Below are 13080 nucleotides of genomic sequence, written 5' to 3' on the forward strand. Positions count from 1 at the left end.
ACCTCAACATGTCTTTTGCACTCCTAACCCACCATGGTCAATAGAAAAATCACTGGTGCAAACAGTGCAGCGAGCAACATTGTCATTATTTTTGACCCCTATTAGGCAGGGGTACACTTTAGTGTAGTCTGGGGTGAAGTACGTTTTATATTTTCGTTTTTTTTGGAACACTCAGCCATGGCGCTGCAGGACACTAAACGGAAATGATGGACAATGAAAGAGAGAGCGAGAGGTCGACTGTAAAGCCGGCCCACAGAGAAAACTGATAGGACTACTTAGCACAAAGAGAGACCAATCAGGATGATCTCTCTGTCACTCTCTCGCTACATCTGTCACTCGCTCTCAAAAGAATCGATTTCCGGGATATTGTATATAATTTGCGGGCGTCAGAGAGCCACTAACAACATGTGGGAGACTCACGGAACTTCTGGAAGAGGTGGGATGTCTGGATTTGTACCTCAGTTTCCAGTAAGGCCTAGTGATATTCAGCACACTGTACTAGACTGGCACGGCACTTTTCAGTAAGGCCTAGTGACATTCAGCCTATACTCCCAGATTAGTACATCACTTTTCAGTACATCTAATGATGCTTAGCATACCCTTCTGCACATTTCACTGAATCAGGAACAGGCCCCTAGCCTACTAGTAATAGTAAAGTGTGAGATATGCCAAGACATAAGGTTGCATTTTGTGATGAGATATGCCAAGATATGAGATTACATTTTGTGGGGAGAATACAGTTTAAAGCAAAAAATATTGGTTAAAAATGAAAACACAGAATATAAGAGTCAACAGGCATCATTTATTGAAACAATTTATACTGAATTTTAAAGATAGTTTTGTGTTTGAGTAATTCATAGAGATTAGGATTAAGTTGCATTTATGAATGGATCACAATTGTCGATAAAATATGTGATATGTTGGGGAGTACTCACATACACTTGAAGTAAAAAGCTTGCAGACTCAGTCTGCAAATAACTCTGAGCTTAAAAAGAAGCTGGGAGTGGAGTGAAGGGAATCGGTCAGAGTTCCCACTCTTCACCCAAATACAATGACTCCACTCAGAAATATCCATGCAAACACACCTTCAGGTTCATCTAATGTAATATTCCTCACAGTCTAGGCTTATATATAAAAACATAACAGTTGAATATTCGATAACTCTGCACTTTAGTGAAATCATACCTCAACAAGAATCCACATCTTTGGTGTAGAAAGGCAGAAGAAAGAAATTAAGAATTCACTATAAAGTTTACAATCCCGGTGGCATGCAATGTCTCTCAAATTTTCATTTAAAAAAAATGCCAGAACCTGCATTTTGCAGGTGATAAACAGTGTTCAATAACAAGCTATAATTTTGTACACATTTCAGAAGAATCAGTATTACACCTAGTTTGAATCTTCCCAGGTTCCAGAAGAAAAGACACAGGTTGATCTGTAATAAAGAATGAAATAGATTGTTACAAATTTCGGATTTAGCCTTAGAAGCATTTAGCCCTTTGAGCCTGCTTTACTTACCTGCTTATTTATTGAGCTGTGCTGTGGACTAGGCTCTTCCTGCCTTTCAAGCCACACTGCCCAACAACCCCCAATTTAACTCTAGCCTAATCACAGGACAACTTACAATGACCAATTAACCTACCAACCAGTACATCTTAGACTGTGGGAGGAAAGCGAACCACTAGAGGAAACCCACGCAGTCACGGGGAGAAAGTACAAACTCCTGACAGACAGTGGTGGGAATTGAACCCGGGCCTCTGGCACTGTAAAGTGTTATTCTGATCACTACACTACCGTGCTGTCCCCTCTGCCACTCAATGTGTTCATGACTCATCCGATCTCAATGCAATATTTCCATCACTTCCCATCTTTATTGATGCCTTTCAATGTTTCTTGTGACCTTGTTGATACGTAAGTGTGCCTCTTGTTTTCAAAATGTAATTAGGATAGCAAATGTTAGTGACCACTAATAATCTGAGATAGATACTTACGTATCTTATCAGCTCGGCAAATTCATATTTTCTTTCCCTCTCTCTCTCTCTCGTTGGTGAGGGAGAGTTTGTGCCAATTCTCAAGTCAGAGAACACGGAAAAAAGCAACACGGCAAGCTTTATGATTGCAAATCAGCGAGATGTTCTATTATGTCTCCCCTCTCACTGTGAAAGGGGACATCTCTCTGTCCCTTTATCGGGGAGAAACAGAACCTGTGGTGTGTTGAATTGTCGGGTGAACAATTAGTTTTTGTTGTACTGCAGATCATGGTCTTTCTTGGGGGCTTTGTTAATGCTTCCTTTGTGAGTGGAGGGTGCTGATGCTTTTTTTTGTTGAAGTAGGGGAGGGGGAGAGTCATTGCTTTCCTGCTGCTTGTGTGTGGAGGGAGGGAGTAGGGGGACTTTAGGGTTCTAACATTTTTACTGTCACTCATTCTTTGGGTCACTCTTCTATTTTCGTGGATGTCTGTGAAGAACAAGAATTTCAGGTTGTATATTGTTTACATTTCTCTGATATTAAATGAAACCATTAAACTATTGAACATTCCCCAACTCCAACGTCACCAAGTTTAATTCAGCAACACTTGATAGAATCAGGCCAAACACAAAGTATTAATTTCATACAACTGAACATACAGAGCAGGTTAAAATCGGATCCTCTAAACTTCATTAGAATGTGTGTTTTACATATTAATTCAAAATAAAGAACGCGCTTAGCTTCCCCAAAGAAGGGACATATTTTGTATCAATAGAACAATATAATTTTCATTATCATTCAATAACCTTTAACAAGTAACAAAGCAGCATCAGAGTGAAGCCAACTACTTCTACCCATAGAAGTTGTATTTAAGTTGACATAAAATGGATATAAGTAGAGAAGAGGGAACCAACATTATAAAATGGATGAGTCCTCTGTCTAACTTGTTCCCAAGAGATTGATTTAAGCAAGGTAGGTAGCATATTTTTCTATATGAACAGACAAGCAAGATGATGTGTATGTTTATAAAATTAATTACTGCACACAGCATTACATGAACAAGTTTTCCTGTACCTCTGTTTAAAACAAAAATCCTTCCTGAATCCTGTAGAACAATCTCCAAGGCCATGTACCGAATTTCACATCTCATCAAAACAATGGTGGCCTGTTCCTTTGAAAGTTTAAGTTGCAGTATATTTCCAAGGTAATTAATTCCAGTAATCTGTAATTCATCAATATCCTCTGGGATAATGGGATCAAAGAGCAAACAATTCTTTGTAATTCTGCAGAACAAAAAGACAAAGCAAAGATCTGGTTTAATTATGGACATCATAAAATGAAATCAGTAACTGGGAATGGCAGTAACTACAACAAAAAAGGTCCTCAACCGTGATTCTTTGTTCAGGGAGGAAAGGTTGCGTGCAGTCTGTGTAGAGTCACACTCAGAAGCATATCCCCTCAACCGAGTACTGTGGAAAATGAATTCCACAGAGACTGAAATATTTATACCTATAGTGTCTTGGGATAATGTTGAATATACACCAAGCAGATATATACAGGATAAGGCCATAAGGATGTGTTAATACAATTATCTAGGTTAGTTCATTATCATTTTACCCTCACATGGGAAAGTATTTATCTTTGAAATAATTTTAAAGAATGACCACACTTTTCTCGGAACAAACAGAATTTATTGTGAAACTGGAGTCAACTGCTAAAAAGATAAATTTTTAAAGTTTGCTTCCAATTAGACAATAGACGATAGACAATTGGTGCAGGAGTAGGCCATTTGGTCCTTCAAGCCAGCACCACCATTCGCTGTGATCACGGCTGATCATCCACTATCAGTATCCAGTTCCTGCCTTATCCCCATAACCCTTGATTCCGCTATCTTTAAGAGCTCTATCCATCCCTTTCTTGAAAGCATCCAGAGACTTGGCCTCCACAGCCTTCTGAGGCAGAGCATTCCATATATCCACCACTCTCTGGGTGAAAAAGTTTTTCCTCAACTCCGTTCTAAATGGCCTAACCCCTTATTCTTAAACTGTGGCCTCTGGTTCTGGACTCACCCATCAGCGGGAACATGCTTCCTGCCTCCAGCGTGTCCAATCCCTTAATAATCTTATATGTTTCAATAAGATCCCCTCTCAGCCTTTCAAATTCCAGAGTATACAAGCCCAGTCGCTCCAATCTTTCGACATGTGACAGTCCCGCCATCCCGGGAATTAACCTTGTGAACCTACGCTGCACTCCCTCAATAGCAAGAATGTCCTTCCTCAAATTTGGAGACCAAAACTGCACACAGTACTCCAGGAGTGGTCTCAGTGAATGATCAGTGAATTTGAATAACTCTAATATTTAATCTGCTATCTGTGCAAAATATGTCTATCTCTATTCAAAGGCTGATGGGCTTAGAGATTTCTAATGCTGCTTGGTAGCCAAAGATCAAGCCTGGAAGTTGTGGATGTGTGAACGTCAAGTACTGTAGGTCTACCCCATCAGCAAGTTGCTCATTGTTGGAGAAACTGAAGGAGCTGGACCTGGTGCAGACTGTAATGCTGCCTGCAACAGAGAGGCATTGGTGCGTGAAGGGGGCGTACGGTCTAAAAGCAAGTTGCTTTTCTTCTGATTAAAAGACCTGTTGGACACTGGTGGTGTGGAATGCTGCAAGTACAATTCATTGGTTTATTGGCAAAAAGCAGGATCGGGCAGCGAGAAAGCTACGCGGCCTCAGCCATAGCGATGACTAGGCCTCAAGCCACAGTGTTGCCTGTTTGCAGCGATGACTAGGCCTCAAGCCACAGTGTTGCCTGTTTGCAGCCACCCAGGTGGAGACATTGGAGTGGGGCTCTCGTCTGGAGTGCAAGAGGCAATGCGGCACAGCGTCCATGCTGGAGTCAGTGCTGCAACCCAGTGTTCGCTCAGCAGGAGATCAGCTGTATCGTGTTCAATTGCAGACTGCTGCAACATTCATGGACTCAGGGGCTTAGACTATATATTTTCGTGTACTGTATTTTACCGCCTATATGTACGCCTTGTGCTGTGTATGACTATCGGTACTGTGTTTTGCACCCTGACCCCGCAGTAACACCGTTTCATTTGGCTATATTCTTTTTTTTTTAATTTTATTTTTATTTGGATAAGGAGTTCACAATTATCATGTACTTTTTTCACACATATAACCTTTTCCATTTTTTTATATGTATAAAACTACAATTACTTATACATTCTTAAGTACACATTGAGATGATATAAAAGCAAAATAAACATTTAAATAGATAATTATGTACTGTGGTAAATCTAACCTATTAGGCTAAGTAATGAAATTAGTTGTTAAGAAAAATGGTAATAATAGTTTCCATACAACCCTTCTGGACCATTTCCACTGGTCCAAAATGTTGCATACAAGCCTATATACCAACCATTGTAGGTGTTTATATCCCAATTTGTTCGTGCTTGTTCCTGCCCGCAGACATAATTATCCAATCCCTATGTACTTATTTACTTAATTTTTTCATTTTTTTTATCCCTTTCCCAAATCTTTCCCTTTACTTGTGTTAATTCTCTATTTTCCAAAAAAAAACAACAAACATTTAGACTAGGGGTGCTTACGTTAGCAATATTACTGTGTTGATGAGAAGAGCAATATAAATCATTAGGAGAGTCATCTAAAGTCTGCTCGCATTGGGGTTATATATTCAATCCATTTATTCCAGATTTGATAAAATGTTTCTTTTTGAGTTCTCAGGGAGTAGGTCAATTTTTCCATTTTAAATATTTCCAAGATAATTTCGTACCAATCTTCTAATGTAGGTGTTATTGGATTTAGCCATTTTCTAGTGATTGATTTCTTACTTGCCGCTAAGAGGGCCTGCAGCAACTTTATATCTTCCTTCTGTTCAAGGAACAATACATGCCCCAAATAGAGCGTCTCAAAGTTCAGAGGTATCTGGGACCTAAGTACCTTAACTAATGTTCTATGAATACCTTCCCAAAATAGACTTAATTTAGGGCAATCCCAGAAAATATGAAAATGATTTGCCTCCTTAGAGCCGCACCTTCTCCAACACATCACATTTGTATCTTTATATTTTTCCTGATATGGGGTCTTGAAGTATCTTATAATGTTTTTCCAACAATGTTCTCTCCAAGTCAAAGAATTAGTCGAGGACCATTGAAAGCTGCAGATTTTCCCCCAAGCCTCCTCTGAAAGTACCAACCCCGCTTCTTTCTCCCACTTCTCTTTAATATACAGTGTATTTACATTTTTAGCATGGGAGAGTGCATTATATAGGCGAGAAACTGATTTACTAGGTATTGAACTGCAAGCCGAATTCAGAATCTTGAAAAATTCTAATTCTACTGTTGATAGGTCTGTATATCTACAACTCTGGTTAACATAGTTTCGTATTTGAAGGTACCTAAAAAAGTCATTATGTTCTAGGCCATGTTTGTCCTGCAGGATTTGGAAACTTTGTAATACTCTTTTATCTATAAATGAGAGGTAGGTTGTAAGACCTTTCTTTATCCATAGCTCAAATCTTTTATCTCCTCTGTTGGGAAGGAATTCGGTATCATATGCACACCATCTAAAGAGTTTTAGCATGTTATTAATTCCACATGAATTAACCACCTTCTGCCATACTTTTAATGTAAGATTTATCCAAGCATTATTTAATTTTTCCAACTGGGCCATCAATCCTTTGTCAGCTATTGAGGCCTGAAGAGGAAAACTGTCAACTAATCCAAATCCTATTTCCTTCCATCTAGCCTTATATTCCCTATTACACCAATATAACAGAGGGGTTATCTGTGAGGCATAAAAATAATTTCTCAGGCAAGGAAGAACCATACCTCCTCTTTCCTTCCCTAACTGTAAAGTGTTATATCGAATTCTAGGTTTCCTTCCTTGCCAAATGAAGCGGGAAATCCATTTGTCCCATTCCCTGAATTGATTATCATCCACCTCCACTGGTAAAGTACGGAAAAGATATAATAACCGAGGAAGAATATTCATTTTTATAGTATTTATCCTTGAATTTAAACTTAAAAAGGGGATAAGATTCCATCTATGCATATCTGCTTTTATCTCTGAGATTAATGGCCCATAATTTACCTGTGACAGTGTTGAAAGATCCTTCGGCAGGGTTATTCCTAAATATTTTAATGATTTAGCTTCCCACTTAAGATCGTATGTATCCTGCAATTTTTTGGATGGTGTATAATTTAGGGACATAACCTGCGTTTTCTTTACATTTATTTTATAACCTGATATTTTCCCAAAGTCATCCAACAGTGTAAACAATCCTATAAATGATTTTTCTGGTTCACTCAGATAGACCAAAACATCATCTGCGAATAACGCCACTTTCTGTTCAATCCCTGCCACCTTGATACCTTTTACGATTTCGCTCTGTCTTATTAGTTGGGCAAGTGGTTCAATATATAGCGCAAAAAGGAGAGGAGAAATTGGGCATCGCTGTCTAGTGCCTCTCTCTAAAATGAAGGAGTCAGAGAGGTCCCCATTTATCTTAATTCGGGCTGTTGGGCTGTCATACAGAGTCTGAATTACTTTAATAAACCTTTCTTGAAAGCCGAATCTTCCTAACACTCTGTTTAGGAATGCCCAACTAACCGAATCAAAAGCTTTCTCAGCGTCCAATCCTACTACCATTGTCTCTGTCTCGTTCTTATTAACCTGTTCTAATATGTGCAGAGTTCTCCTTATGTTGTCCTGTGTTTGTCTTTGTTGAATAAATCCAGTCTGGTCTAAATGGATTAGGCCAGGTAAAAGCTTTTCCAATCTGCGCGCTAATATAGATGTAAATAGTTTGTAATCTAAATTAAGAACACTAATTGGCCGATAATTGCCACATTCTAGTTTATCTTTACCCTCTTTAGGAATAACTGAAATAATCGCTTCTCTCCAAGAAGGTGGAGTTTCTCCTCTCTGCAAGATCCAATTAAAGGTGTTAAGTAGTAATGGGGCTAACTGTGTCTTCAGGGACTTGTACCACTCTGAGGTAAACCCATCAGAACCTGGGGACTTTCCAGCCTTTAACCTAGAGATGGCCACGTTCAGTTCTTTGACAGTTACTGGTTCTAATAAACTTTCATTTTGTAAATCTGTAAGTTTAGGTAGATCTAAAAAATTCAATACACTGTCTATATAGGGCTCATTGGGGGCCCGGGGTTGGGAGTACAGCTCTCGATAATACGTTTCAAAACTCTCTTGAATTTTCCCTATTGTACTCTGCACAAGCTTTGTCTTTGGATTCTTTATTTTATGAATTGTATTGTCTGCTTGTTGTTTTCGTAATTTATATGCTAATAATCTAGCTGATTTACCTCCTACTTCATAATTCTTTTGTCTCAGGTAAAGAAAATTTCTTTGAGTTTCCAACGTATAAATATCATCAATTTCACTTTGCAATTTCCTAATTTCATTTGGCTATATTCATGTATGGTTGAATGACAATTAAACTTGAATTTGAACTTGAATAGAAGTGTTTGAGCAGAATAAAATCAATTGGTGGATATCCCAAGGATCCTAAAAAGTATATTTGCACTGACCTGAATCCTGTGTAGCCAAATAGTACAGTCTGTAAAAAGCCACCCATTCCTGTTAAGAAATTCACAGCTCCTGACCCATCTGCATTTTCACTCCAAATCTGAGGCCATGAGAGAGAAAAGTAAAGGAAATATCAGTATCATGAAAACTGTCACTCAAGCACCTTGCTCAAATTTTGACTTGTATTTCTCATTGTCATGACGTCCAGGTTTAGAAGGCCAAGAATTCCAATCCCTGTTCACAGGGAAGTATGTTGACAGCATCCCCTGGTGAGATGGAGGGCAATGTTGGGAATTCAACAAGGGTGCTTCCAACACACTTCCTTTGATAAGTCTGGATCATCGTTAAAAACATTATAAACTTCATTACATGCAAGTCTAATGCAATGAAAATGCAAGAAGTACCAACCTCTCAAAATACACTTCTTGTCTTCAGCCTAAATTCTTCCTTGCCTCCTTATTCCAGTCATTGCTCCACTCTCACAACAGTTTAGATTCTACATTCAGATTCCCAATACTGCCTCTTGATATTCCAGTCTAGAACACACACGTAATCTTTCATGTCAGCTCTCCTTGTTTCCCTAAGAATCCTATTATATATAGGTTTTGCTACCATTTTTATAACCACTCTCTTAATCTTGTCAGTTATTATAACTATTTTTACCAGTTGGGCAATCTCTGACCGCATTCCTGTTTTCACTGTGTCCATTCATTTCTACTTCCCAACCCGCCCCCACCACCAGACCTCATTTTTCAATATGTACTGTGGAAATGTCTCCTCAAATCCCCTGGCTCTGCATTTTGAAATTAATTCCTAATTACTTAACCTTAGGCCCGCCATTGTTCATGATATTTTGGTGGCTGAATTGATTTGCTGAATCACATCTATTCCAATATCTTGATGGCCTTAACCCAGTGGTTCCTAACCTGGGGTCCACGAACCCCTTGCTTAATGGCATTGGTCCGTGGCATAAAAAAGATCGGGATGCCCCGTCACCACTGAAGATTCCCCACAGCCTATGCACTCACTTTCAAGGACTCCTCAGCTTATGTTCTCTATATTTATTGCTTGCTTGTTTGTTTGTTTGTTTATTTACTTATTCTCTCTTTTGTATTTGCAGAGTTTGTCGTCTTTTGCACATTGGTTATTTGTCTGTCCTGTTGGGTGCAGACCTTCATTGATTCTATTGTGTTCTTTGGATTTACCATGTATATCTTCAAGACGACAAATCTCAAGGTGTATATGGTGACATATATGTCCTTTGATAATATATTTACTTTGAACTTGCAACTGTTGAACTTTGAGCTTCCCATGAGGGACCCTGTCAAACACCCTACTAAAATCTTTGTAGACAACATCCACAACTCTGCCTTCAACAATCACCCTCTCAGTCAAGCTAGTAAGACATGGCTTGCCCCATACAAAGCCATTCCAGCTCTCCCTAATTAGGCCATGGTTTTCCAGGACAATGCCTGGTTTCCTTCATGAATCATGGAACAAGATTTGATACTCATCAGTCCTCTGGGACCTCGCCTGTGACTAGAGAGGACACCAAGATATTGGTCAAAGCCCAAGCAATCTCTTCTCTTGGCTCCTTCAATTACCTGGGGTATATCCTATCAGACCCTGGGGACATATTTGTAGAGAACACCTTGGGAGTCTCTTTACCCTACATGAAAAGGACTTTTCATAGCCCCTCTTGGCTTTCTTACTTCCCTTATTGAGTTCTTTTCTGGCTTCTTTATAACCCTCAACATCTCTGTTTAATTTAGCTTCCTAAGCTTTACACACTTTTCCTTTTTCTTCTTGATTAAATTCATCATCTCTCTCTACATCTAAGGCTCCCTCATCTTGCTATTCTTGTCCTTCCTTCTGACTGGAACACACCTGTCCTGTACACCACGCAGTTGGTCCTCAAACACCCAATGCGTGTCAGACGTGGACTTGTCCAAAATGGCTGTTTTCAATTAACTCTCTATAGTTCCTGGCTAATGCTCTTGTAATCTGCCCTGCTTGAACTTAAAACTCTCCCGCAAGGTCCATACTTATCCTTACCTATAGCTATCTTAAAATTTAAGGAGTTGTGGTCACTGTTCCTTAAGTGCTCACCCACTGAAAGGTCTCTCACCTGGACAGAATGATTAGCCAACACCAGGCCCACGGTGGTTATTGTGGACTGTGTAGTGATTGCACCCTTCCTATTTTTGAGTTCCACCTACAAAAACTCAGTGAATGAGTCCTTCATTATGTCCCCTTTGAGTGTGACTGTGATATTGTCCCTGATTAGTAGTGCAACTCCCCCACTTCTTTTATCTCTCTCTCTATCTTTTCTAAAACATCAACATCCTGGGAAATTAAGCACCCATTCTTGTCTCTCTCTCTCTCTCGCTCAACCAAGTCTCTGTAGTCAAGATGGCTCCAATGATCCTTCAGGCAACATCTTCCAAATGACAAATCTTTTAAATTATTTCACTTTTTCTATACCTTCTGTTTGTACTTTCCGTCTTGTTTGTGTTATGGAAACGGTTGGAATCTGTGACGTGCAGCTTGGAACTCGATTGAATGATTTGGCGCTAAGCTGTGTCCGGAGAGCTGCCTCGAGGAGATCAGAGGCGTGGGGACCGAAAAGGACCAAGAACATGAGCTGGCTCGTGGGAAAGACCAGAGATGAGACGCAGAGTCATGAACGACTCCATCTCGAAGTGGCGAGGAAGAGTGAAGCATCGAGGTGAATGCAGAAGGGGTCAGCGATCTTCCCAACACAGGCCACTGGGTCAGCGGCGTTCAGACCCAGTCAGTTACTGCTCTTTACAGAGAACACTGAGGTGAATGCAGAAGGGGTCAGCAATCCTCCCAACACAGGCCACTGGGTCAGTGGCGTTCAGACCCGGTCAGTGAGCGCTCTTTACAGAGACCACTGAGGTGAATGCAGAGGATGTCACTGATCGCTCCCAACGGAGCAGGCGTGAGTTCTGAGTCACGGAGGATTGTCCAGTGTTCCCAGATCTATGTGATTGGACTGTACTTTAAGTTGGTCTCCTTCAGTTTCTCAGCGTTTTCTTTCTTGTGGCCGATTGGCGGGTAGGTGATCTGTTAGTTCCTTGTGTGTGAGCTGGAGGTGGGGGAGAGGAGGGAGGGCATTTTTGATGGTACTGTAGCTGTTCTTTTTGCGAGAGAGGGGTCAGGGACTATTAATTGCCAATGTTTTTTCTCCAGGGAAGGGGTGGAAATTTGCTGGTCTTGTTACTGTTTTTTTCTGCGGGGAGGGGGTGGGGGATTCTGGGGTCTGCTAGTTTTGTTTTGTTTTCTTTTCATGTATTTCATGGCTATCTGGAGAAGACAAATATCAGAGTTGTATTGTACATACATACTTTGAAAATAAAGTGAACCGCTGAGCCTTTGTAGTGGGCACAACATCATAGTTCCACGTACTGATTCAGGTTCTAAGTTCATCAACTTTACTCCGAGTATTAAAATACACATATTCAAACTATCTGTCCTATTGTATCTATCACTTTGTTCCTATCTGGCTTTACTGGCTCATACATCTACCTTCCTCTCCATCTCTCCACTTTATGACCTGGTGCTCTGGTTCCCATCCCCCTGCCGAACAAGTTTAAACTCTCCCAAGTAGCACCATGTCTATATATTGGTTCCCCTCCAGTTTAGGTGTAACCTGTCTCTCTTGTCCCAGAAAAGGTTCCAATGATCCAAGAACCTGAAACCTTGCCCCCTACATCAGTTCCTCAGCCACCCATTCATCTGTACGATCATCCTGTTCCTGCCCTGACTAGCACATGGCACTGGGAGTAAATCAGAGATTACTACCTTGGAGGTCCTGCCCGCTAACCTCTTCCCTAACTCCCTATACTCACTGCACAGGACCTCCTCCCCCTTTCGACCTATGTCACTGGTGTCAATGTGCACCACCACCTCTGGCGGCTCACCCTCCCTCTCTTGAGAATATTCAGCAGCTCCTCTGAGACATCCTCGACCCAGCACACCATCCTGGCATCACTTTCATGGCCACGGAAACTCCTGCCCATCCCCCTAACTATCGAGTCTCCTACCACTATGGCTCTACGTGACTTTACTCTCCCACGCTGAGCCTCAGAGCCTCACTCTGTTTCCATGTGAAAACCTGGTTCCTCAGATTCATTTTAAATCAGCCTCCTCTCACCTGAAGTCTATGCCCTCTACCATCCGGAAAAGACTGTAATCTTCCAGCCTTCCAATAGAACATAACAATACAATACTGGTCCTTTGGCCCACGATGTAGTTCTGACTTTTTAACCTACTCTATGATCAATCTAACCTTCCCCTCCACAGAGTCCTTCATTCTTCTGTCATCCATGTGTCTATCCAAGAGTCCCTTAAATGACCTCAAAGTTCCTGCCTCTACCCACACACCCACCGATCTCTGTGTAAAAAAAACTCACCTCTGACATCACCCTTGTACTTCCCTCAAGTCACCTTAAAATCATGACCCCTCGTATTAACCAATTCTGCCCTGGGGAAAAGGCACTGGCTGTCCGTTCAAA

General features: G+C 40.7%; 1 protein-coding gene across 5 annotated transcripts in view; it reads right to left on the reverse strand.

The window, feature by feature from the left end:
• pgghg (protein-glucosylgalactosylhydroxylysine glucosidase) overlaps window positions 1–13080 on the reverse strand; it is a 48676-nt gene continuing 35596 nt past the window's right edge. For 3 of the 5 annotated variants that reach the window (XM_063062067.1, XM_063062065.1, XM_063062066.1), the window contains exons 12-14: window positions 8542–8639; window positions 3043–3251; window positions 4–1435 (exon numbers count right to left, since the gene is read on the reverse strand). In XM_063062067.1, the coding sequence (XP_062918137.1) occupies window positions 1350–1435; window positions 3043–3251; window positions 8542–8639 (393 nt within the window). In that variant the 3' untranslated portion in view covers window positions 4–1349. Of the gene's footprint in view, window positions 1436–3042; window positions 3252–8541; window positions 8640–13080 lie in introns of all 5 variants that reach the window. The other 2 variants (XM_063062068.1, XM_063062064.1) reach the window with 2 other exon arrangements.

Source organism: Mobula hypostoma, chromosome 11 (genome assembly GCF_963921235.1).
Source record: "Mobula hypostoma chromosome 11, sMobHyp1.1, whole genome shotgun sequence".
NCBI classification, from domain to species: Eukaryota; Metazoa; Chordata; class Chondrichthyes; order Myliobatiformes; family Myliobatidae; genus Mobula; species Mobula hypostoma.